This window comes from Canis lupus, chromosome 28, assembly GCF_003254725.2.
Source record: "Canis lupus dingo isolate Sandy chromosome 28, ASM325472v2, whole genome shotgun sequence".
In the NCBI taxonomy this organism is placed as follows: Eukaryota; Metazoa; Chordata; class Mammalia; order Carnivora; family Canidae; genus Canis; species Canis lupus.
Genome location: NC_064270.1, coordinates 8,513,462 through 8,540,289, shown reverse-complemented (window position 1 = coordinate 8,540,289; position 26,828 = coordinate 8,513,462). Strand labels below are relative to the sequence as shown.

The window sequence follows — 26,828 nt, the reverse complement described above, 5'->3', positions numbered from 1 at the left end:
AGAAAACAAAGGCAATAAGCTTCCTGTTGAATTTTTGGCTCCGACTCCAGAATCAAAGGCAACAAAAAGAAAAATAAACAAGTGGGACTACATCAGATTGAAATGCTTCTGCACAGTAAAGGAAATCATCAATAAAAAGAAAAGGCAATCTACGGGATGGGAGAAAAATATTTGCAAGTCATATATCCGATAAGGGGTTAAATATTCAAAGTATATAAAGAACTCAAGTAACTCAGGAGCAAAAAAACCCAATTTGATTACAAAAATGGGCAGATGATTTAAGCAGACATTTTCCCAAAGAAGATATAGAGATGGCCAATAGGCACATGAAAAGATGGACACCACCAGTGATCACCAGGGAAATGCAAGCTGAAACCACAATGAGATATCACCCGTTGGAATGTCTATTATAAAAAAACAAGAAATAACAATTGTGGGAGAGGATGTGGAGTAAAGGGAAACTCTGTACACTGTTCGGGGGGAATGCAAACTGGTGCAGTCACTATGGAAAACAGTATGGAGTTTCCTCAAAAGATTAAAGATTAAAAAAAAAAAGATTAAAGATTAAAAAAAAAGATTAAAGATAGAAATTCCATATGATCAGCTATATCACTTCTGGGTATTTATTTGAAGAAAATAAAAACACTAATTCAAAAACATACATGTACCCCAATGTTCACTGCAGCATTACTCACAATAGCCAGGATATGGGAACGACCTAAGTGTTCACTGAAGGGTGAATGGATAAGGAAGATGTGATTATCTATCTATCTATCTATCTATCTATCTATCTATCTATCTATCTATCTATCTACACACAATAGAATACTACTCAGCCATAAAAATGAAGGAGAATCTGCCATGTGTAACAACATGGATGGATTTTGAGGGCATAATGCCAAGTGAAATCAGTCAGAGAAAGACAAATACCACATAATTTCACTCATGTGAAATATAAAAAACAAAACAAACATATAAAACCAAACACGCCTCCTGGATACAGAGAATGGGTCAGTGGTTATCAGAGGGGGAGGGTGAAGGGGTGGGTGAAATGGGTGAAGGGGTTAAGTGTAGGATGATGGATGGCAACTTAAGTAGATTTATTGTGGGGATCACTTTGTAGTGCACACAAGGATCAAATTACTACGTTATACACCTGAAACTAGTATAATGTTATATACAAATTTTACCTCAAGAAAAAAAAGTTATCCAAGTATCTTCAGTTATATCCCGTTGTATTATCTTAAAAAGAATTTTATTTTTCTTGAAGAAAACACAATAAACCTAACACTGGTTGCCTCTGGGGAGTAGAACTGGGACATTGAGAGTGGAAAGGAATTTTAATAATAGTCTGAAATGTTTGAGTTTTTAACTATGAGAATTTATTACTTTTATAATACAAAGTAATTAGAAATAAAATGGATATATCTTCTGGAGTTATAAGGATGAAGAGTTATAAGGATGAGGAGTTCCAAAAACAACTAGAATGTTCCAAGGTGGCTCCAGCTTTTACTTTTGAGGCAAACATGTTTAGAACGTCTTCAGTGAAATGTTATTTTTTAGGAAGGTAAGAGTGTAAATTTGTAATTTTAAATATATTGGTACCACACTTAGATAACATAAACATTCATGAACATAAAAAAAAAAGAAATTAAAAGTTCAAGAGAAGTGCTTAGATGGTCAAGTATTGGAATCATCCAGCATGCAGAATCGGGCCAAAATATGGGAAGAAGGTGACTTTACTTTTTCCAGATGCTTTGTTAAACGATGCTGTCTCCCCAGGGCTCATTCTGCCCGGATTGTTGCCAAAAATGGACTTCCTGCTTTTCCTCTCTTTTCCTCTGTTAGAGCCAGATGCATTTAGAGTTGACAGCCCTGTTCCCATAAAATGAAAATAAATAAGCCAAAAACTACAAGCAAGGGAACTCAACATTTTCCATCCCTGTTACTGTTTATTTTGAAGTCCTACTACTCCCTTGCAGCCCTGGGACAGAAGATCTACTAGCATTTTTAACACAGTTAATAATAGCATTGCAGGCAGTGGTAGCAAAGTTTTTCTCTCTGGAGGCAAATAGGACAAGAACTGCATGATCATCACAAAATCACAATACATTCACTTGATTGTGCACCAGAAAGATTTTGAAAAACTGCATGAAAAGAAAGCTCCCCAAGTCAATATTTAATTATTAGAACCTAATTACTCAACTTGGAGCAATGAAAGATTGGGTAAAGTCTGAACTTCAGTGTCTCATTGTTTAGGTTCAGTTCTTGCCAGTATGAGGTTGGCATAACATCTACCTTATCCGTTCCTATCTCCTTATCTATGAAATGGGTGTGATGATAGGAACTCACTCACGGGGGTTAATCTGAGGGTTCGATGGGAAATACGTTATGATGATCATGATGTTTCGTGGCTTCTTTTGCTTCCTCCTAGTCCAACCACTGCCTGACCCTTCCCACCTGGCATAGTGCCTGCTGTGCAGCAGGAACTTAATAGCCTTTTGCTGAATGAGGAAATGAGTGCAGACCTGGCTCCAGTGCAGGAAGAGTCATTTAAGAGCACTAATCAAGCCAGAGGTGCTGCCTCCAAACCATTCTACTGTGTACAACTGTAGCACTAGAAAGTGTCTCCTTCAGCTGAAGCAGCATTCAGGAGGTCCTCTTGGAGATGAAAATACGCCTTCCAAGAACATCATCAGAGAAAACACAGGATTAGGCGGTGCTTAATAAGAGCGGAGACATTGGGGCTTAAACCCTGTTCCTAGCAGTGCAACCTCACATAAATTACTTAACCTCTCTGCATTACTCCCTCCTCATCTGTGAAAGGGTCATGGTTAGGGTTGAATGAGATCATGTGTATATACATACTTAGCAGAGTGTCTTGGTCAGAGAAAGTGTTCAGTTCATAGCAGCTGTGGGGCTTCTAAATATTTTTTTCCTCTTAAGTATCTGTAACCACAAAGATGCACAAACTTGGACTAGGAGGTTCTCATGCTTTATCTTAAAATTTTGTGTGAATTTTGCCCTCAGCACAGTGATATCACAGTAGGTTTTCTCTCAAGGGGCCAGAGTGAGGGAGCTGTTGATTCTGGGGTTTTTTGCACACATCCTGGCACACATCAAAGGGTATGTGGACTCCTTTGTGAAGAGCCTGGTTGTTCCCTTGGCTGGGTGATCAAGAAAAGGGAAGGAATCTGTTGATTCCTTTTGAATCACTGATACAGCAATAAACAACCTTCTTGTGCCCTGTTGGCCCTTTTATCAATGACAACAACCACCACTTCCAGAGAGCCAATTCTTTTCTAGATAGTGTGTTAATCACATTATAGACTTTATTGCTAATTTTTACAACCACCCTGCAAGTTATACTTTTTTTTTTTTTTTTTACAGATAAGGAATTGGAAGTGCAGAGAAGTTATGTAACTGACCCAGTCAAGGCCACGGAGGAGGTGTGCTCTGCCATTGAAGCAGGTTCATGATCTTTGGGTAATTAATTTCCTTCTGGGGAAGGTAATGCCACAGATCTTTGTGGTCTCACTGCTCTGAAGATTTTTTTTGCATGTGGCTCCTTAGAAGGGACTTGGAATTGTGGTGAGATGCATTGAAATTGATAATGTAGCAAAATCAAAGTCAATAGTGTAGCAAAATAAACATTTTATCTGCTTTCCCCATGAGCATTGAAACAAAGCATATAACAATAAATATTTAAAATCTATTAGAACAATGGTTCTGGTAGCACAGTTTTGTTAATTTTGAGAGGAAGTAAGTTTGGGGAGAGAAAACTGTAAGAAACCTCAGTTACTAAAAAAAACCTCCCCAAAACCTCAAACCAAATTAAATGTAGTATACCCATAAAGAACGTGTGCTATATAAACACTTTTAAGAATAGCATTCTTGCAATTTTAAACATAAGCCAAATGACCCCATGCTTATTAGCCTGTGTCTCAAGTCAGAAGTTGGACCCAATGACCTTTTTGCTCTCCCACAATTCTCTACTGGTACATAAACTTTCTTTCACAGTGACTTCAAATATCTTTGGGAATTTGTACTATTTAATCAGTGCTTGAGAAGAACAAAGTCCGTGGAATGGTTTGGGTGTGGTGTCCATTGAATTTATAAAGAACGAGCCATGCAGTGATTCTCGAATGTGAGCATGTGAGCCAGCACATGAGCATGTGAGAATGTGAGTGATTCTTGATCTGTGAATGCCGTGGACCTCACACTTGTTCCAGTCATAAAGGACATGCAAGCCACCAGGCTCCTTGACAGGAAAAGGATTTTATCCCATAAGGAGAATGATCTTCCAGCTGCAAATACGTTCATATCATACTTACGTTGACAGAAAGTCATGATCTGTGAGACTAAACCTAAATAGCTGGGTTCTTACATTTCTTTGAAGATTCTGATTGCTACTTATAAATTCATATCTTCCTCAACAAGATTTGCTATCAGATAAGCAGTAGCAGCTGCCAAATGTTTAAAAACAGTTTATGGGGGACGCCTGGGTAGCTCAGCGATTGAGTGTCTGCCTTCGCCTCAGGGTGTGATCCCAGAGTTCTGGGATCGAGTCCCACATGGGGCTCGCCTCAGGGAGCCTGCTTCTCCCTGCCTATGTCTCTGCCTCTCTCATGAATAAATAAATAAAATCTTAAAAAAAAAAAAAAACAGCTTATGGGAAAAAACCTTAAATTGAGGAACTTCTATCTGTAATTTCTTCCATATGTGTGAAAGGACTGCTATTACCTATTTTTTTAATAGCCTAATACCTTTGTCCTGTTTGTAGGGCAGAGTATGAGAAGTGAGGCATAAGATATGCCTCTGGAGGCCAGGATCTGCATTCACATGCAGGGTTGAAATTTTAACACATCTCTTAGGCCAAGTTTATATACTTCATTTTCCAAAATTTAGATGAATCTCCTGTTTCCAGCTGCTTTTCTGTCCTTAGAAATTTTGTACAAGGGGATCCTTTTTCACAGTATAAGGAGATTAATTTTCCTGACTTTCCTATATTTATGGACTTTCCTGTTTGCCCTGCAGCCCCTGATGCCCCGTTTGTGGGACACGCAATTGGATAAATGCAGAGATCACACTCTAACAAGAGGGGCAGGATAGTGCAATGGTTAAGAGCAGGGCTTTGGAGATAGCCTTCAGAATCATAGCTCTACCTTTTATTAATTGAAATGCACATTTTTTTGGGTGGGAGGAATGGTTTATCATCATTAAGGTCATTGTACTTCTAGGAATAGCCACTTGGGGAAACCTACTCTCCCGCTGAAATCCCACCCTTGGTCCTGTGGTTTGGGTGGAGTCTTGCTACCCAGCTCAAAGATGGGGAATGTGCCACAAGCCCCAGATTGTCAATTGTCAGTCCTGGGGAATTAGTGGACTGGTTCAGGGATAGGCAAAGGACTCAATGGAAAACAATGAAACTGGTGCTGAAATTTCTGGGAAACTCTTAGACTGAGCTAATCTGAAAACATGTAGTGCTAGCCTGCTGCACCCGCCTTGCTATCACAAAGGGAATAGGCACAACCCAGAGGAGGCAGAGTGAGAAATGGGGAAAGAGAAGCCCTGGATCAACCTGTACCTGAAACTTGTATATCCCTTCATTTTTATGTTTTTATGTTTAACACATGAGCCAACACATTTCTTTTTTGCTTAAGTCAATTTCTATCACTTTCAAACAAAAGAGTCTTAGCTGATACATTGTGAAACCTTGAACCAGTTTGTCTTTCTCAGATTTCATTTCATTTAAAAATGGGAATAAATCCACCTACCTCACAGAATGTAACATGATTTATGCAAAGTCAGTAGTATGATGTATGTAAAATACTTAGCGCAAATCCTGGTACTGAAGGGCTTAATAAATTTTAGCTCTTAAGATGTTATGAATATTATTATTATCATTATTATTAACTATTACAAAAAGATATGATATCTGGAAAATAAACATTTTATGATATTTTTCCCCATGACCATCAAAGCTAATAATAATTATAAAAAATATTTAGAAGGTAGTGTAACAATGACTTTGATAACACAATTTAGTTATTTTGAAAGTATTTACAGTGTCCAATTAAATAAATGGCACATTTTTATCTTTTGGTATCTTTTCCTATAGATGATATTGTCTACTCTTACCCGGAAACTTTACCGCTTGGCAGTAGATGACAAGGTCAGAAAGCTCTGGTGCAATCTGTCTGCTTTCCTTTTTATTCTGAGGAAGATAAAATTCTTCTCCCAGTTCCATGTCATAAACCTATCAAGGGAAAAATGACACAAGTTTACATAGAAAGTGTATGCCCACCTACCTCTGAATCCCCAAAGGTCTTTATCTGTTCCTTTCTCATGCCATCAGTGTGTTTCACATTGCTCTCTATCTATCCACATACATGTCCCAACACCTTTCCCAGAGTCACAACTTTCTGAAAGTAAGTGATGGGCCTAACTCATCTTCATCTTCGCTGAGGGCACAGTCCAGTATCTTAAATGTGGAATAGTCAATGTATATTTGTTGAATGAGAGATGATTGAATATGCATCTTTTATGGCTCACATTTTTGACATACTTTATTATTGAGCTTTCTCACAATGTCACTGAAACTGTGTCTACAGATTTGCTCAGAGTCTACATAGTGTGAGGAGGCACTTGAAGGCAGGGTCTGGGTAGCTCATTTAGATCTCTATTCTCCATGTCACTCCTCTGTGAACATTTAACAATCCTGGCCCTGTTTATCTGGTTGGTCATCCCAAACACTTTAAAAATTCTAGAAATTCCTTGGATGTACCAGGCTGTTCTCTTGGCCTAAACGTTCTGTTTTTGTCTACTTGGCCAAATCTTTTCCAACACCATCCTCCCTGATGCTCTGATAACACTGTGTAGTCACAGGTCTTTGTACTCATCTACACATTGTACTCATTTACAAGCACTGTTTACATATTTGTCTCCATCACTAAACTACCTCCTGTGTCATCTCAGTGCCTGCCACACTGTATATCTTCTCTAGCTATTGTTTGGATGAACCAGTGGCTATCATTCTACAAATGGCATGAAGGTGTCCCATACATCACCATGTGGGCTTTGGCATCTAAGAGAAAGCAGGTGGAAATGGGAAGGGAAGGGACCAGGAGAGAGTGAAATTCTACCCACAACTGACAAGACTGCTGTGGCCCAACTGTAACTGAACAGAAGCCATTCACCCACCTTTCCTTTGTTGAAAGCAGAATTATCTGCTTTCTTTATCCTCTTGGGGATTTCTTCGTTATACTCAAACTGAAGCTTGTCATTACATGATTTATTTTCAGGTCTGTCTTCTAGAATGTTGTCTGAAAATAAGTTGGCAGGCTTCAGCAAACAAGAACCAAATGTTTCACTTGAGAGCTTTGTCTACATCATTACAAGGATATCCAGACACTTGTGCTTATCTACTAAGACTGAGGCTCTGGCTACATTTTGCCAAAACGATGGCTTGGAGTATAATTTTTAAAATTTGTTAAATTTGGTCAATGATGTATTTATTTTTAATTGAATTGCTTACCAGTAGTTTTGGTACCATATAGACATAATCTAAATGAGAAGGCTCAAGTCCATACAGATCACTGGGACTGTACAAACCTTATGTTAGACACCCTTGTGTCAGAAGCCTCAGCACACAAGTTTGGAGAGGACTTAGTAGTAGAAGCACTTTTAGATTGTGCATACAGGAGTTAATCACTCTCATTTTAAAATGAAGCTATTAGCATCTTTTACTTCTAGAAATGTCAAACCCTGGGAAAAAAGATACTGTTATTTGCAATGCAGTTTTCACAATTCTACTTAATTAAAAAGTAGAGTTTTCATAATTGTTTATGAATTTAATAAGCAAAACCTTGATGATAGAAATTAAAATATACCTAGGAATATCTAAAGCATGACAAATAATCTTACACTTTGCTCTTCTTCTGGTATTTCTATTCAAAATGACTTTAAAGCTGTTAGAAGCACATCACAGTTATGCTCTTTTATTTTTTTAAATTTACTTTTTAAAAAGATTTTATTTATTATTCATGAGAGACAGAGAGAGAGAGACAGAGACAGAGAGACAGAGAGACAGAGAGAGAGAGAGGCAGAGACATAGAGGAAGAAGCAAGCTCCTGGTGAGGAGCCCAATACAGAACTTGATCCCAGGACCCCGGGATCACGACCTGAGCCAAAGACAGAAGCTCAACCACTGACCCACCCAGGTGCCCCACAGTTATGCTCTTTTAAAATGAAAAACAAGAAAGCTCTCATTTCTCACCCAAGGTTCACTAACTCACCAGACCATAAATGCTTACACCAAAATATCCTTATACCAAACAAGGGCCAAGCAGGCTGTCAAGAAGTAAACAAGATCAATTACTTCATTACATTTTTACTCATGTAAGTATCACGATTTCATGCTAATCAGGGCTAAGAACCTGAACACGGAATGTCCACATTCATGCAGTTAAAATGCCCAGTTTAAACGGCTTTACCTTCCTGACTGTTAGGAGCAGGAGAAGCAGTAAGGACATCTGCTATAGAAAAACAGAATCAGAAAGAGGATAAAAGTAAGGAAAATTAAGACAAAAGCCAGATAAATTAAATTAAGGTATGAAGCAAAGCATAAATAACAATTGCTTAGATTGTGAGATAAATGAAACAAGAAATCCTCTATTGATTTAATATTTTGACTATTAGAGAGGCCAGGCCTAGCAATAAAAGAAATGCAAACATTGTTAATGTTAATCATGCTGCCATATTCACATTACATATTTTCAGTTACTGACTGTCATAACATTCCAGTAATGCATTATGTTAAATGGATAGAAATCGACTGAATTGTTAGAATCATGCAGTCACTGTCCTAGAACGTCTATGTTAAGTTGCAAATTCAAATCTATACTCTTTACTGCCTTTTCAAAGCTGGTCAAGATAAACAGCAAGGCTGGAAGAAAATTAATTTATATTTATTTAATGGAATTTAATAAAATAAATATTCATGAAGGACTTCTTAGCCAAAAGGCAGAGTAGGAATTCCTGAAACACATGGGCCTCATCTGCAACTTCCTTTAGATCTTCTGGAATTAACTGTGTGCTTAGGAATCGTCACATTTTTTATAGCCCAAAGGGGCTGTAAACTAATTCTCTCACTTTATAGACATGAAACTGAGGACCAGAGCTGTCACAGAGATAAACTGGCCACCCAGATTCTACAGATGAGCCCTTCCCCTGGGACGTCTGTGAGGGCCTCAGAAGGCCAGCCACCCTCCTGCAACCGTATGCAGAACTTTGAGAGCATGCCTAGTTCCCCGAGGGTGACAGGTCACAGCTTCTACATCTCCTCAAAAGGACTCATCATTACAAGAAGCTGAGAAATCTCTGAGGTCCCCAATGAAGCTCCAAATCATTCTACACAGAGCAGGCAGATTTCCATTCCCTTCTTATCTTAGTCAGAGGGTGTGAAGACGGTAGAGGGATCTGCACAGAGGTGCGTGAGGGAGGCACCACAGAAACCACACCAAGCCTGCAAGATTGACAGGGCATTTAACAGTAGCATGAGGTAGCCCCAACACAACCAGCTGAAACAAGTTATGGCAAAACTACAAGGCCTGTTTGGGAATCAGCCAGTCAGAGGAATCTGTCAATGAAATGGGAAATACCCATGTGGTGGCAGTGGCCTTCAGCTGTCATAGATCTTAGGTGTTAGTGCTAGAAGAAGGAGAACACCAGTCAACACTGAACAGAATCTTTTCATTACACATCTGAGGGTCATAAGGCCTAGAGTGGAGACAGGATATTGACCCGATATCTCATAGTTTATTGAAGCAGGACGTAATGAGGCCCCCTTTCCATGCGTACCCCCATCCAGCAAGGCAGGTTTTAAAAAAGCATGCAACTATCTTAGAAATTCAGCAGGGTACTTTGGGTTTACTCTCCTAACTGAAATAAATAAATATCTGATCATTTTGTTATTTGCATATCAAAAACTCCTATAATAATACTACTAATAATTAAGAAAAGCCCCTTCTTCCTGGGCTCAAAAGTACAGAAGAAACACAGGAGTAATTTATGATAGAGTGAATTTATCTTCCAGCGAACTAACTTCTCACAGAGGCAAATGACATCTGGATTGGTTGAGTTCTTAAGTGTGGTTTTGTTTCTTATTTGAATAAATTTGTTCCTCTGAGACAGCATCACCATAATTATAATAGGGATCCATGGGGAAGATTAAGTCAATATAAGAATACTCATATTCCCACAAGTTTTCAGGAATAGGATTCAAGAAATTATCTTGACTTCTTTTCATTTTCCCCCCTTTTTTCCCCATTAGAGATTATGGCCCTCACATTATCTGATGGATTTCAGGTCAAGTAAATTTGGCTTTTAGTTGATGGCATGGAGCAATAAACTATTACTAAGGGCAAATATTAAATAGACATAGATTAGTATCATATTTAGGAGGCAAAAGGAGACTGGGCTGTAAGTGCTGGCCCTGATGGAAGCTCATGGAACTGGACATAACTTGGGGGCAATCCTGGAGCATGAGCAGCAGATATTTGGAGGAGGGTAGCTTGGCTGTCTTCATGCCAATGGTAAATGGTTGCTGGTCTGGGCATATCTACATATTAGCAAAACAATGATCCTACATAGAAATAATATATTCTACACATGTAATGTTATTTGTGTAAATAGAAATTTTGGCATTTTTTTATTACACTACTTTTCAAAAGTTACTGAAACAGTTTACCATCAGCAATGGTACCTAGAAAACATTTTGCAATCTATAACCAATTTAGTACAAACGAACACACCTGAAATCTAATTCTCATGTAAGAGGGATCCTTCACCTATAATTTGTAGATAACTTCATTCATGTGACTTTTTTGTATTAGGCCATTAGCCATCAACCATATTTTGTCCCTTTGAAGGAGCCAGACAGAAACACCTTGTTGATTTAGTGATGTGAGAACCGAGGAGAGGGGGAAGTGAAATGCTGCTCTTTTAAAAAATTTTTTCTATATTTCTTACAAAAAAACATATGTGAAGGTGGTGAGGAGGAGCAGAGAGCACAGTACCGCGATGCTGCCCCCTGCAGGTGGTGAGGAGTGAGAAGAGCCAGCAGCCACAATGACTGCCAAGAGCATTAGCTGCCTCAGAAACTGCAAGGGTGAGAATGGGGTCTCTCTGCTGCAATTCCACCTTTTCCTCCAGAAACCTCAGGAATAACCCCTGTGTTGCTTCCCACACCCTCCTTTTCTCTCTTTGAAAGTTGGCTGTAGTGGCTAACAGAATCCCCTTCCTTGCTTGGTCCTCCTCACTAAGCAATGGGATTCAGGAACTCCTGGACAGTGATTACAATAATCTGCATGGTTGGCCTGTGAAGTGCCAGACTCATTTGTGTGTGTGTGGGGGGGGGGGGGTTGGGGGGGGGGGAGAAGACACAAAAAAACCACAACAGAAAATCATCCAGGCATTTCCCTGCACACAGCATAGGGTTGTGTTTATCTTACCATCAGACAGGGATTCATAGTCATAATCATATTCGTCCTCTTCATCTTCCTCTTCCTCGTTATTAGCAGGTGGAGGGTTGACATTTCCCCCATTATAAGCCTGAGCTTGCATGGATGCTAACTGATGAGCCTGGAAGATATCAGTAATTAAAAATTGCATATGCTAAGCTACTGAAGTTTCATTTATAGCCTTCAAAGTGACCACCTAAAAAGTGGCTTAACTTATTTTGATTCATTTGAGAGAGAAAATAAAAATCTAGATTCGCTGAGTGAAGTAAGTCAGTTGGAGAAGGACAAACATTATATGTTCTCATTCATTTGGGGAATATAAATAATAGTGGAAGGGAACAGAAGGGAAGGGAGAAGAAATGTGTGGGAAATATCAGAAAGGGAGACAGAACGTAAAGACTCCTAACTCTGGGAAACGAACTAGGGGTGGTAGAAGGGGAGGAGGGCGGGGGGTGGGGGTGAATGGGTGATGGGCACTGGGGGTTATTCTGTATGTTGGTAAATTGAACACCAATAAAAAATAAATTTAAAAAAAAGGAAAAAATCTAGATTCATCTAAAGTTCAGTATCAATACTTGGGAGAATGTTATCCCTATAAAAATAATCCAGGAGCCTTAAACAACAATCACAGGGAATCTGTATGTAGTGCCCAGCCACCCGAGTTCCCTGGGGCAAGCCCTACAGAACAAACCTTGGTGCTTGGGAGAACAACCATCACTCCCAAATGATGAAGTGAATCAGGCTATCTAAAAGCTTTTGGCAAGAAAAGGGTTGGAATCCTTATGGACAATGAGACTGAGTAGTTGTTTAAATAAAGTTTTTCAGCAGACTTTATCTGAATCATCAATCAGATTAATCAACTAGGCTCAGAAACTTCTGGAAATCTGATGGGTGCTATGAGGGAGATCATGTGCCTCTACATTTGACTAGAATTACTGCGAGGTGATAACACAGGACACAGGGCTAATAGAGGTCTGGGAACTTAGCATAGGAAATAAGCAGAAATGTGGGGATCCCTGGGTGGCTCAGCGGTTTAGAGCCTGCCTTTGGCCCAGGGCCTGATCCTGGAGACCAGGGATCGAGTCCCACATCAGGCTCCCTGCATGGAGCCTGCAGCCTGTTTCTCCCTCTGCCTGTGTCTCTGCCTCTCTCTCTCTCTCTCTCTCTCTCTCTGTGTGTGTCTCTCAGGAATAAATAAATAAAATCTTTAAAAAAAAAAAAAGGATAAGCAGAAATGTAAGAAAAGTTTCTTGCATGAATTAAAAACAAGAAACAAACCTAAAATCCAACAATAGAAGAATGGGGCAATAAAATATGGTATGTCTGCTTGAAAAAAAATAAGACTTCAAGATTCTTGACCTACTGTGGTGCATAAATCCCTTAAGCAGTCTGGTGAGATAGGATCCTTTCTCAGAATGTTTTTTATTTTATTTTATTATTATTCTTTTTTAAAATAGGCTCCACACCCAGCACGGACCTCAGTGTGGGGCTTGAACTAACTCAAGACCCTGGGATTGAGATCTGTCTGAGCTGAGATGAAGAGCTGGACTCTCAACTGACTGAGCCACCCAGGCACTCCGACATTTTAAATGCATAAAACAAAGTACAAAAGATTACAAAAAATGTTGAATACAGTTATCAAATATTAAAAGAAAAAATTGTGGTGCTATAGGAATATGTTTATTAACACAAACAAAAATGTATAAGGGGTAGTTCAAGTGATATTTTTGAAATAGTGATCGGCATAAATTATTCCTGGAGGTATTGGAAACAACTGTGATGTAACAGACAAAAACTATAATTTCTATTGCTGATGAAGATCCAAATACTGCCAGTGTTACTGTGGTTTATTATTGGAGGAAATGCTAAATTTTAGCTGGAGGTCAGTGAAAATGGAGGGGTAATTTTTTTTTCATCTATATCATGCACCCTTGAATTCTCTCTGTGGATATATTATTAATATTAAGAACCCCTATAATATAGGTTGTATTTGATGTCAGAATTATGGATGTTTTATTTTATTTATTTTATTTTTTTTAAAGATTTATTTATTTATTTATTCATGAGAGACACACAGAGAAAGAGAGGCAGCGACACAGGCAGAGGGAGAAGCAGCTAAACCGCTGCGCCACCCAGGGATCCCTATTTCCTAAATTTTCTATGTGGTTATATTACTTTTATAATTAAAATGTGTACCTAAGGAAGACATAATTTAGGCTGTGTCTTTATCCACATAAAATATTTTACAATACAGTCCACTTGAGACAACTGAACATTGTCTAGGCTGGGATTTCTCAAAGTGGGTTTTATGGAACACTAGCTCCATGGGTGTTGATAGCTAGTAGGTGAAAACTGACCATTACAGTAACCACAAAACACAATGGAAGGTTGGGAACAGCACTTAAACAAACTGAAACATTCCTGCTATGGGGTTTCACATAGTCTTCATTTAATATGCTAAAGGGTATGGTGATTCTTCAAAGATCTCCAGTACAGCATTTCCCACACTTTTTTATATTTTATTTTATTTTATTTTATTTTATTTTATTTTATTATTTTATTTTATTTTATTTTATTTTATTTTATTTTATTTTATTTTATAAGATTTTATTTATTTACTCATGAGAAACAGAGAGACAGAGAGGCAGAGACACAGGCGGAGGGAGAAGCAGGCTCCATGCAGGGAGCCTGACATGGGACTCGATCCTGGGTCTCCAGGATCAGGCCCTGGGCTGAAGGCAGTGCTAAACCGCTGAGCCACCCGGGCTGCCCTCTCACGCTTTTTTAACCAGGGATTGCCCCCCCCATTGCCCCCCCCCCCCGCCCCGCTTTTCTCAGCATGTTTCATAGCATTAGTGTTCTTTAAACTTTGGGAAATCTGCTCTAGGTTAAAGGAAGCCACAACAGCAAGTCTATTTGTCATGGATAAGAGAAGGGCTGTGACACAGCCAGCATTCAAGGTAGAGCCAAGGGCTGGGAATGATGATGCAAGGAGCCTGGTAGACCCACTGGCAGAAAAGTGTGGGAACCGTATGATGGGAGAGGTTCCATGCAAAGATTCGGGGACTGGCAATGTCAGAAAGCAGCATGCCAAGGTCCCTTAAACTCCCAAACACTTCCAGCAGTGTAGAAGTATGGAGAGGTGGCCAAAAGGATAACCAGGAGCTGACATCCTTATTCTTTGCAATATCCTACTTTGAGGCAGAAAGATAGCATCCTAGCCCTTGAATAAAAGTAATTCAGACATAGGTCAGGGGTTTGGAGCTGGGGGTCAGATGAGGAGACTGGCTCAGATGGGTCTAGGAAGGGCCATGTCTTGCTCTGCTCTGTTCCACTGGCACCTTGCATAGTCCCTGTCATCTCACATGCATTGTTTGTGTCTAGCAGGTTGAAGTGCTGGAGACCATGGAGAAAACTAGAGATCTGATGTGGTGTAGTTAGGGAGACTCAGTAAGAGCCTCAGCATGAGTCTGAGGCAGATGGAAGGCTTCAGAAATCCCCCTGGCTCTGAGGCAACCCACCCTTGCTGAGGGTGAGTTCCTGGTATGGCAATGACCCAGGTAGGTGAGGGGTTGGGTCTGAACATAGGAGCTTTAGGCATTCACTCACCCAGCTTGTGTGAGCTCAGATCACCAGATCTAAAGCCACAATCTGCCAGATGACTGAAAGACCTTGCAGGTATGATTGTTGGTATGGGAGGCTGGAAGTGGTCTTAAAAACTAGAAGTGGGATTATACTGTCCCATTTTTCCAAAAAGAGGAAGAGCTAAATTGTGAAAATTATATAGTGGGGAGCATCAAGGTGATACCTGACAAAGTTTCAGAATGGGTTATTAATTAGTTGGTGTGAGAACACGAAAAATAAAGAGGTGATTAGCAAGAGTTAGTATGGGCTTACTAATAATACATCTCCAGAACACTAAACTCTTTAGACTTTTTGGATAAGGTAACTCACTTTGTGGGAAATAAGAGATAAGTAGTATTTCCAAACTTCCAGGGTGATAAGAATTCTTTATTTTATTTTTTAATTTTTTTTAATTTTTATTTATTTATGATAGTCACACACACACACACACACAGAGAGAGAGAGAGAGAGAGAGAGAAGCAGAGACACAGGCAGAGGGAGAAGCAGGCTCCATGCACCGGGAGCCCGACGTGGGATTCGATCCCGGGTCTCCAGGATCGCGCCCTGGGCCAAAGGCAGGCGCCAAACCGCTGCGCCACCCAGGGATCCCAAATTCTTTTAAAATAAACAGATTACCCAGCTTTCCTCGTGAAAATTCTGATTTAGTTGGGCAGATATGGGACCTAAGAATCTATGTTTTTAATAGTGTTCCAGTGATTACCAATGCATTCTGACTTCTTTTTTTTTAAAGATTTTATTAATTTTAGAGACACAGAGAGAGTGTGTGTGAGTGAGGGGGAGGAGCAGGGAGAGAAGGACAAGCAGACTCCACGCTGAGCACGGAGTCCAATGTGCAGCTAAATCTCATGACACTGAGATCATGCCCTGAACTGAAACCAACAGTTGGATGCTTAACTGACTGAGCCACCCAGGAACCTCTGTATTCTGACTTCTTTGTTGCCTTTGAAAGAGTCTTTCCTAAAGACCTGAATCTGAATCCTAGCTCTGCTACTATGAGCTGGGTGGCTTTGAGAAAGTCACATAAATGGCTAGGCCTCAGTCTTCTATTCTACAAATAAAGAAGCTAAAGCAGATTCTGGAGAAATGTGGGCTGCAGGAGAGGAGAGCACTAGACAGGAGTGATAATCACCTAAACTCCAGGAAGGTTCTTTAAGAAGGACCACAGGCTAGGCTCTCTGCTTGCTGATCTGGCTCAAGGGCAACTTGGAATGAAGGCACAATAAGAAAAACTGCTAATAAATACACTGGATATCAGAAGTCAAAATTCACAAAGAACCTTTTATGAATGGTATACCAGAACCAAGAGGGACAAATTTAACAGAGATAAATGCGAGGCTCCTGCCCGTGAAAGATTAAAATTTACTGTAAACTTGAAAAAGTGGGGAGACTAGCCAAAGAGCAGTCCCTGTGAAAATAACTGAACTCTTTTTTGTTTTCCACAAACTCAACATGAACCCAATGTGAGCTGAAGAATTTTAAAAGCGAGAATAGTTCTAGGCTGTATTAACTAAGGCATAAAGTCTAAGTTAAGAGAGGTGATGGCTTTGCTGCCCTCCTTGTGCTATCAGACCCTATATGGAGTATTGACTTGTTCTGGAAATTACACCTTAAGATCGGCAAATTCAAGAAGATCCACAAATTAAAGAATATCCAAAACATCCTTAAAGGAAAGTAAAAGAGTCTGAGCAGCCATATCCTGTGAGAAACAGTTGACACAAGAATGTTTAGTTTGGAGAAGAGAAAAGCTGGTGGGAGACACATGCTAGCTCTCTAGATATGGAATTGGTCTGTGCAGCTGCAGAGCGAAGAAGTAGCGCCAAAGAGAAGGAGGAACAGGCAGGAAGATTTGGGCTCAACATAAAGAAGACTTCTGAAATAGCATGATATATTCATTTGTGAATTGGAGGCCGCATAAGTAACTGCAAATGCCTGCAAAGAACGGGAAAGGCAACAAGCTACAACATTCCAACACATCTAGAAGACCACAGAGGTATACACAGGACAGCTGTGTCTGCCTGGCAGTCAGGAGTGGGCAGTAGTTGTTGAGTAAAGAAAACAAGTATAGAAGAAACAGCACCCCATGGTAGGTAGTCAGTTACTGATACAGCCTTTGTGGACGGCCAGGACTTAGGGAAAACATGCTAATATTTTAGTTAAAATGACTTCCTAACAAAATCCATCAGCATAGATCTTGTGGTCTCTGGAATCCAAACAGATGCCAGGATTTCTGGAGCAGCTTTGAAGTCCAAAACTGGACACAGGCAGACCCAGCAGAGGGATCAAACTGGTGGTCCTCATGGCTGACTTCCCCTCCAGACCAGTCTGGTTTGGCTGGTGCAGTGTTTTAAAAAGAATTTAGTTAAAGCTGTTTATTTACAAGGGCATGAGTGCCCCACTCCTGTCCTGACTGCTTCCAGCTGTCATACACCAAGGTGGCCCCTCACATTTATGTTTCTGCTTGACCCCTGAAGGTGGCCAGTTTTGCAACTCTTGGCCAAGAGCCACGTGTAATCTTCAAACTGTGTACCTCCAGCTACTTCTAAGACTTCCAGGGATGTGTGGCTTCATATATTTTTAATGGAATCTGTTTCTAGAGTCAAGATTTTCAAACTCTATGTGTACTCTTTAAAAAATAGGACTGCCTGAGAACAAGCTCACGGCTGGCTGGTTCTCTCTTCCCCACACTTTTGTCATAATTGTTCTTCTCTTGTTTAACGAAAGTGTAACTCTTGCTTACCAGTAAAAAAATCTGTGATGTGGGCAGCCCAGGTGGCTCAGCAGTTTAGCACTGCGTTTAGCCCAGGGTGTGATCCTGGAGACCCGGGATCAAGTCCCACATCAGGCCCCCTGCATGGAGCCTGCTTCTCCCTCTGCCTGTGTCTCTGCCTCTCTCTGTCTGTGTGTGTCTCTCGTGAATAAATAAAATCTTTAAAAGAAAAAAAAAATCTGTGATGCATAAGATGAGGTGGAAACTACCCGAGGTAGCAAAGGGTCATTTGAGAATGCAGAGCTGAGCTCCTGAGAGTCTAGAAAAAGTACTGAGGGGAGCATCTTATTTCATACAGGCAACAAGTAAATTCAAGGTTCCATGCCTTTGTCTGTCTGTCTATCTATCCCTGTCTATATCTCTGTCTCTCTCTGTCTTCCCTCCCTTTCCTTCCTTTTGTCTGTCCATCCATGCATCTTAGAATTAATATTCAAAAGTCATATGGTCATTATAGGGATGATAATACAATGCTTAACTGAATTAAAAAAAATAAAATCAGACTCTTTTTGACCAAACATATTCTAGCTGACTGGGCTGATTTCTTTGACAATGATGATTGTTTTGTACATTATTATTGGTATATAATTTATTTTATCTATATTTATACATAAGGAATATTATGTTTGAAAATCTATCCTTTGTAACTAAACTTGTGATAAAAATTTTAATGTCAACTTAAATATGTATAAAAGAGGGAAAAACATGTGAGAAATACAGTTTTTCAAAAAAATTTTAAGAGATATTTGAGCAAAAAAAGTTCAATGACCATAGTTCTAGAGGATCCATGGTAATCCTAAGCCACTCCATTTAGGACAAACATGATCAGTAGGAATCTGCTGGCTGGATTGGTTTGGGGCCCTTTCTGTAAATATTAGTTTTTCTGTTCAGAAGGGTAAGTCTAAAGATAATGGAGCCTCTGACCTCACCTTCCTCCCCACCCCTGTGGACATCTGAAGTAATTGGGCATTTGGTGAATCATTGAATTTTTTAGCTGATATAATGTAAACCCCTAACTCAGCCTGGACTTTGGGCAGCCTGGAGTCCCACTACAGGTGGGGTGGACAATCTGGGAACTCCCAGCAGACGACAAGATTCTTTAAGGACCTCTCAGGGAAGTAGTAATGTTCTAAATGGCAAGAAATACTGGAAATAGAGACTGAGAAGTGGAACAATAAAATGTTTACAGAGTGGTCTGCAATTCTGACAGGGGTCCCATGATTCACTTTGGGAAAGATTTTGTGAGATGGTAGTGTCAGAAGGGTCCTATGAAGCTAGCTAGTTACCTTAGCATTCTCATTTTACAGAGAAAGAAATGGAGGCCTAGAAAGATTGACTGGCTCATGGTGACATGGCTGGTTTGTGATAGAGCCAGAGACTAGAAACTGGTATTTTAGCTCTGCACCTAATGCTCTTTCTCCTGTACCATATTATATACCACTTGACTTTAAGCTCAGGCCCTTACCTGTAAGTTCTACAAACTAGGGCTTTCAGAAGATTTGATAATTGTTCCAAATTGACTACTCAACTAGGTAGAGGACACTGGACACTTGACTCAAGTTAGACTTGAGATTTTTTATTAATGACTTTGGATAAAGGGTCTAAATTTGTTGGGCACACAGAATCCTTTTGGTGACTTCTCTGTTCTCTGGAAGCCACTGAAGCAGGATCGGAGTAGGTCCTAGAGGCTTGGAGGTGATGGCATAGACAGAAATTAAGAGCCATCGGCCATGACCTAGATTGAGCTCTAGACTATCCCAGCTGCTGGAATGGCATCAGCGTACTGAGCTTTGGGTGGCAACTCCTGGCTGTTGTTAAGTTTTGAAAGTGGTGTTTTAGGGCCAATAATAAAGACAAAGCCCTAAATAAGATAAAGAACTTTGGCAGCTGTCATTCTGTGGGATAAGTGCAACCTGGCATATAAACTCAGTGGCTCTGGACCTAAACTTTTTCATGGGTCCTTGGGCTGAAGGTTCTCTACATAAGCAGGTTTGTGGTCTCTGTGGATAAGGCGGGTATGGGAGTGCCCTGGAGTCCACATGCCACAGTGAAACATTGTGCCACAGGGCTGGGACCACAGGGCTGCTGGGATTGTGGTTCCACTACTGATTTCAGGAGTCACAGTCCCTTGTCCAAGTGCTCTCTTTATGGGTCTCTCCCTCTGGGGGGGTGGTATCTCCCTATAGGGGGCTTTATCTAAAGGGGAACATAGCAACCACTGTGGGATTGACAGCTATGAAGTCCAGGTCCAGAAACAAGAGTCACATGTTATTCCTCTCAGAGTAAATTAATAATGAGGTACATGAGAAATTAACTTCATAAAATAAAATACTAGATGAATAGGAGGACAATATTTATCAGTCTATTAAAGGGAAAGCCAAAACTCAAATTTATCATTCCAGGAAACTCAATCATCAAAAACTGATTACCCTGCAGGTCATCTGAAAGGTCAGAATAACATTGATTTCTTTGTTCTGGGCATATCGCATACCCATAGCCTTTATAATGAGAGGAGAATACCTTTTGCTTTAAGATATCCACTGGTGTCTGGTGGGCTTTTAGCTTCTTATTTTTAAGAAGCACTTTCCTCCTAAGTTGGTCAGGTGAGGGAAGCATTGGATCATCTGAGAAATCGCTCTCAAACAGGAATTTAGCCACCAGTTTTTCTCCAAACACAGTCTATGAAGAATAAAGGAAAATGCATAATCAGTGCCTTTTACCCATGCTTGAATTATTCAACTAGCTATTTCAGCTCAGTTGAATTGTTCTACAAATCCTAGGAAGAGAAAGTATGAAAGAAGTGGTGTCTTTGCTCCCTGCCAACACTTTCTTACTGGAAGGAAGGGAGGTGGTTAGAAGGGCAGGAGGAGTGCTCTAGGCCATTCTCCGTGGGCGGGTGTGTGTGTGTGTGTGTGTGTGTGTGTGTGTGTGACCTCTAACTATTTGCAAAAATGTTCTAGGGTCTGATATCTAAAGAAGAAAAGGAGATTCATTTAGATTCTGTGGTTCATAGAATATGATCCATTCCAGGTGTGGGTAAGAAGTCAAAAAGATAGAAACCTTGAAGTAGCTAAGGAGTGGTGACAAAGATGAAAGATTATGAAGAGAATTTGCCACCATTTAGTATAAAAAACTGCACATACCCTTCTCACAAAGATTTTTTGAACACTGGCCTCCAAAGGGGAATGTGTATCCCTCAAGGAGGTGGGTCGTGGGAGTAGGCACAAGACAATCCATTGGGGTAAAGATAGAAAATATGGCAATTTCTATCTTTGGTTATTTTTTAATTTAAAAAATGGAAGCTTAATAGTGTTTCACCTATTTTTACCTCATTAATGGAATTGAGAAATGAGTACCATGATTTGGCAAGAGCAGCTAATGATAACTCCTTTCCGTCCGCATCCATGTTTCTCTGCAAGGTATCTTTAGTGGCTACGATAGCTGTTCAAATCAAATACTGATATACTAAACTAAACCTAAAGCCAGACATACAAGTTGCCAAATCATAAAAATTTCCAAAAATGAACATATTCAATCACATCACTCCCACTAAAAACTTAGGTAATAAATAATAAATTTACTGTTAAAATGTTTTGTGAGAGCAAAAGAAATTTTGTACCATTAATAAATAATAGTATAAGGATTATTCTTTACTCTTTCTATGTTATTTCCTTTCATAGTCTGTTTTTGCATGTTTTAATTAATGTATAAAATATGTTAATAAGTAGGATATATATAATGCATGAATAAGCCAATAAACATACAATAAGAATACATACTACAGTATTTTACTGACAGAGCATACAATCAAAAAAGTTGAGACCATTATTCTAAATGATGGCAAAACAAAGGCAATATACAAAGCTGATTAGTTTAGTTGGCATAAGTATTTGGGGACATTTCCCTTTGGCCATGCCATTCCCTCCCCTTGAGAACCGTATTTCCATAAGTGCCTTACTCAGTGGAGAAGGGGGAAATATGATGGAGTATTTGACCCTAAATCTGTCTGCGTTATAGTTCACCTGTATAACGAAGGGCCAAGTGTTAACACAGCAACTGTTCTGGCCAGTCTAAGCTCTTTGCCAACTTGGATCCCCATATCTGTAGAGTTAGCCACAAGATTTGCTCTGAGATATTTTTAGCTTTTCCACATACAACAGACAGGTGCCATCCTAGCATCCCTGATCTGTAGGGAGATCTGTAGCCTTGGAGAGTCAGTCCCTCCTTATCTCCTATGGCTTTCTGGAAATGGTCAGGAGACCATACATCAATGCTTCATCACTTCAGCTGGAAAGATGGATCATTCAAGAGGAAGCCCAAGCTCTCAGGGCACCCTTATTTCTTAGGTCCGAGGGACCCTAAATGTAGGTGCTTCATGGCTGAGGTTCAGCTGTGATGTGGTCCATGGTGGCTCCATGTAAAAGCAACAGTGACAAGACCGAGATACCATTCTAAGTCTTAGCTAATAGCTTACCTTGAAAATTTCTGCCATTTTTCGTTGCTGAGGCAACGAGCAGTGGTTCTCAATCGATATGATGATGGGCAGGTCAGAGTTGATGAAGGCACTGCGGTCGATGGCTTCAACCACCTCCTGCGAGAGCCCAAACAGCTCATTAAAGTCCAGATGTCTGTTCAGGGCGACTGAAGAGGTACTTATAGCCACAGAAAGCACCTACACTGTTGTATGCAGAAGATTCTGGCCAAAATGTGTGTGTGTGTTTTTTTTAAAGATTATTTTACTTATTTATTCAGAGAGAGAGAGAGAGAGAGAGAGAGAGGCAGAGACACAGGCAGAGGGAGAAGCAGGTCTCCATGCTGGGAGCCTGACGTGGGACTCGATCCCCGGTCGCCAGGATCATGCCCCGGGCTGCAGACAGCGCTAAACTGCTCGCCACTGGGGCTGCCCGCCAAAATGGTTTTTATCTTTTAAAATGTATTTTCAAATTAAGTAAGATGACAGGCTGTTTCTAGAAACATGTTAAACTGTTCATATTGAGTTTTGTTCACATACTTTATAAGGAACAGTTGTTAGTGTGCCAAATTTAACAAGTCAATATGTATATTGATTACATTTTAGGTAAAAGTCACAGTTTGTTACAGCATCAAAAATAATGAGGCTTAAGATACTTTCCTACTTTCAAGGAATTTATAATCAATCTATTTGGGGCAATAAGACATATATACATATATTTATGTGTGCATGTAAACACAGTTATTAAATCTCCCCCCTTCAATACTGAGTACAAAAGTTTTAAGAGAGATGAATAGGAAAATGAGCTAAAGAGAAAATGCATTTTAGCTGTTTTCCTCAGCATCTAAGACAGAAAAACTAGCATTCCATCCCAGCTCAGCCTCAGTTTAGAGAAGAATGATTTTACACAGCTAAAATCATTCTGAAAGAGGATAGTAATTGCAAATGAACTAATAAACCATTTATAATTTGAAACAAGGGATGCCTGGGTGGCTCAGTGGTTGAGCATCTGCCTTTGGCTCAGGTGGTGATCCTGGGGTCCCGGGATCGAGTCCTACATCGGGCTCCCCGTGAGGAGTCTGTTTCTACCTTTGTCTGTGTCTCTGCCTCTCTCATGAATAAATAAATAAAATCTTTATTTTTTTAAAGATTTTATTTATTTATTAGAGACAGAGAAAGAGAGAGAGAGAGAGGCAGAGACACAGGTAGAGAGAGAAGCAGGCTCCATGCAGGGAGCCTGATGTAGGACTCGACCCCAGGACTCCAGGATCACGCTCTGGGCTGAAGGCAGGTGCTAAACCACTGAGCCACCCAGGGATGCCCTAAATAAAATCTTTAAAAAAAAAGAATTTGAAACAATAATCCAGTGAGACTAGTCTTCCTAGGTGACTGACCTCCTCAGGTGGAACTAATTCTCATTACTGTATAATATTAATTATTTAAGCATCTCCTAACACATGATGTTCATCTTTATCAGCAGGACACCAGGATAAATGACTTTTAATTCCTATAAGAAGAAAAAAGCCCCTACATTTTATATATCATCTTATGATGTAAAAATTGCAACAATGTTATTATAACTCATTTAAGGTAATGGTTATTAAACTCTGGTTAAATGAGAGTCTAATGAGAGTTCTATATCAACTCCCAGAAAAATGAACATGTGCACATCCCACACAATTTTGGGAAGTCCACAGACTCAATATCAGAACCCCAACCTCAGGTATAATTTGGAAAAGCCACTCATTTAAAAGACTAATGAAGATAATGACTGTGCTCTGATTTAAGGAACGTTATGAAGCATTACCTTGAAGGGGATCTTGGTTGTTAGTGTGTGTCCGTGATAGATGATGGGCATCCCGTCATCTCCATCCCAGCAGTCCAACTCTACACTTCTACAGCCTTGCAGGAGGACCTGTGTGATCAATGAATGGATCCACCTCAGATGAGCAAATGGACACAGAGCCTCAAACTAAACCCAACACATGCTTCTACATATCAGTGTTCGGATTCAGGGCTAAAACAGAAGGGCAGATGATCTAAAATAAATCCTGCATTTTGGCCAAAGGCCACAGTGAATTAGGGGAGAGAACAGATTGTGGTGGAAAGAATGTTTACCAGAGCTGAATACTATTGGAAGGTAAAATTTGATAGCAAAACTGTATGACTATTTCCCCAGGAGCTTTGGTCCCTCAAGGGGCCTACACATGGTACATCCTGAAATGAGGGAGCCAGGCTAGCACTCTAGCTGGGCAAATGGAGAGGAGGTGAAGGGGCTGATGATGCAGACCAAAGCAAATGAAGTCAATTGGCTAAACATTTGTATGAATCCAATCAGAATAAAATCTCCTCTATTTAGACCCCAATTCTGATACTACGTTAATGCCTTTACTATGAACATATAGTGTAGAAGAAGAGTAGAAGCAAGCCAGTCATCAAGGATTTGTCTTGCTGTCTAATCTGATAACAGAGGCAAATAATCCATAAACTCCCCTCTCCCATATCCACAGCAGTCATCAGTAATCAATCACAATATATGTACCTCCTAAGCTTTCATATGTTATCTAACAGCCTCTTTAGGAAAGTGCTCCAGGAGGCACCACTGCTGAATTAGATGAGATAATACCTATTTGCTATCCTGGATGGAGAGCTGGAAGCAGAGCTCCTGACTCGTGTGCTTGGGTTGTAGGTCTATAATATTTGCTTGCAGGAACCTCTTCTTCCATAGACTCTGTGAACTACCTTAAAAGATTTCTAGTGTATTGGAAGGGTAAAGCAAACCAAAAGGCAGATATATCTGTGAATGGGCCAACTCACTGATTTAAAACTCCATATAACAGGGATCCCTGGGTTGCTCAGTGGTTAAGCACCTGCCTTTAGCCCAGGGTGTGATCCTGGAGACCTGGGAATCGAGTCCTACGTTGGGCTCCCTGCATGGAGCCTGCTTCTCTCACTGCCTGTCTCTGCCTCTCACTCTCTCTCTCTGTATCTCTTATGAATAAATAAAATCCTTTAAAAAATTAAAAAAAAAAACTCCATATAACTATTTCCATGTGACAGCAATCCAATACTGTGGGTGAGCAGCCACTAGAGTTCTGCAACAGAACTCAGACAGTAGAATCCCTTATTTTAGTATTTTTTATGAACTCCTTTGCTAGATTCTTCCCATTGCATAGCATGTGGCACCCAGGCTTCCCAGGTGACCTGACCCATCTCCCAGATGGAACTGATTCTGTGGCCTGAACTCCCAAGGTTATCAGCTTCCTCTAGCAGCTAAAGTATCTAGAGGTATATTGCTCTGGGCTGAGAATTGTTGTGTCGTATGACAACAGAGCATGAGGATGCCTCATCTCTGTAGTAAGCCACACCAAGGAACGCTCACTGAGTGGTGCACATGAGATGGTTTTTCAGCATGAAAAGACTAAAGGTCTTTCCAAAGTCTTCATGACATCAAGACCTCCACAGAAAGCTAGAAAAAGAAAACCAGGGCTGGAAATTTCAGGGAGAACAGGGTTTTTTCTCACTTTCGATCTGTCCTGTGGAGTGAGGTGAGGAGGTGACTAGGAGGGCTGAGGGAAAGCAGAGAGTGGTGAGAAATAGGGGCGTCTGGGTGGCCCCACATCTGGGGGGGTCCCTGCTCAGCAGGAAGTCTGCTTCTCCCTCTGCCTCTCATCCCACTTGTGCTCTCGCTCTCTCTCAAATAAATAAATAAATAAATAAATAAAATACTTAAAAACACAAATTAAAATCAATAAATAAATAAAAATGGAGTGGTAAGTAATATAGTACAAGGGATCTTCACACTGGATTTAACCACCCCTCCATTTGAGGGTTCTTGTGCCTCATTCAAAGGCTGTGACAATCTGTATTTGGAGTGTCATATTAAAGAGGTAGAAAAACCTCTTGGAGGTCAAACAGGGAAGTAAGATAGAAATTAAAGCTAGGACATTGGCCCCTGCTCACTTCCCTGGGAGAAATATATACAGACCCACCACATACACTGCATTTCTTTGCCCTAGAATTAGAACAGTGGATTTTAAACCCCTTTTTAGCCTTGGAATCCTCTGTGCAAATGGAGGGTCATATATAAAGCACAGAAGAATAGGACTTTAGCTACAGCAGGGGCAGAGGATGGGGCCTTCCCCTCTGCTGCTTGTTCCTCTCATTGTCCATAGCTGAGGTCCCTTGAGAGAACTTCTATTTTGAAAATCACTGCTCTAAGGACACATCTCCATCTCATAATAAAAGTCCTGTAGGGGCACCTGGGTGGCTCACTGGTTGAGCATTTGCCTTCAGCTCAGATTGTGATCCTGGGGTCCCTGGATCGAGTCCTGCATCAGGCTCCCTGCGAGAAGCCTGCTTCTCCCTCTGCCTGTGTCTCTGCCTCTTTCTCTGTGTCTCATGAATGAATGAATGAATGAATGAA

The 26,828-nt window shown here is 40.3% G+C and overlaps 1 protein-coding gene across 6 annotated transcripts in view; it reads right to left on the bottom strand.

The window, feature by feature from the left end:
• PLCE1 (phospholipase C epsilon 1) overlaps positions 1 to 26,828 on the bottom strand; it is a 321,105-nt gene that overhangs the window by 29,760 nt on the left and 264,517 nt on the right. For 2 of the 6 annotated variants that reach the window (XM_035708087.2, XM_035708089.2), the window contains exons 17-24: positions 24,210 to 24,317; positions 22,406 to 22,522; positions 20,452 to 20,610; positions 11,514 to 11,643; positions 8,496 to 8,537; positions 7,204 to 7,325; positions 6,142 to 6,259; positions 1,744 to 1,875 (exon numbers count right to left, since the gene is read on the bottom strand). In XM_035708087.2, the coding sequence (XP_035563980.2) occupies positions 1,744 to 1,875; positions 6,142 to 6,259; positions 7,204 to 7,325; positions 8,496 to 8,537; positions 11,514 to 11,643; positions 20,452 to 20,610; positions 22,406 to 22,522; positions 24,210 to 24,317 (928 nt within the window). The remainder of the gene's footprint in view (positions 1 to 1,743; positions 1,876 to 6,141; positions 6,260 to 7,203; positions 7,326 to 8,495; positions 8,538 to 11,513; positions 11,644 to 20,451; positions 20,611 to 22,405; positions 22,523 to 24,209; positions 24,318 to 26,828) is intronic. The other 4 variants (XM_025466579.3, XM_035708090.2, XM_035708088.2 and 1 more) reach the window with 3 other exon arrangements.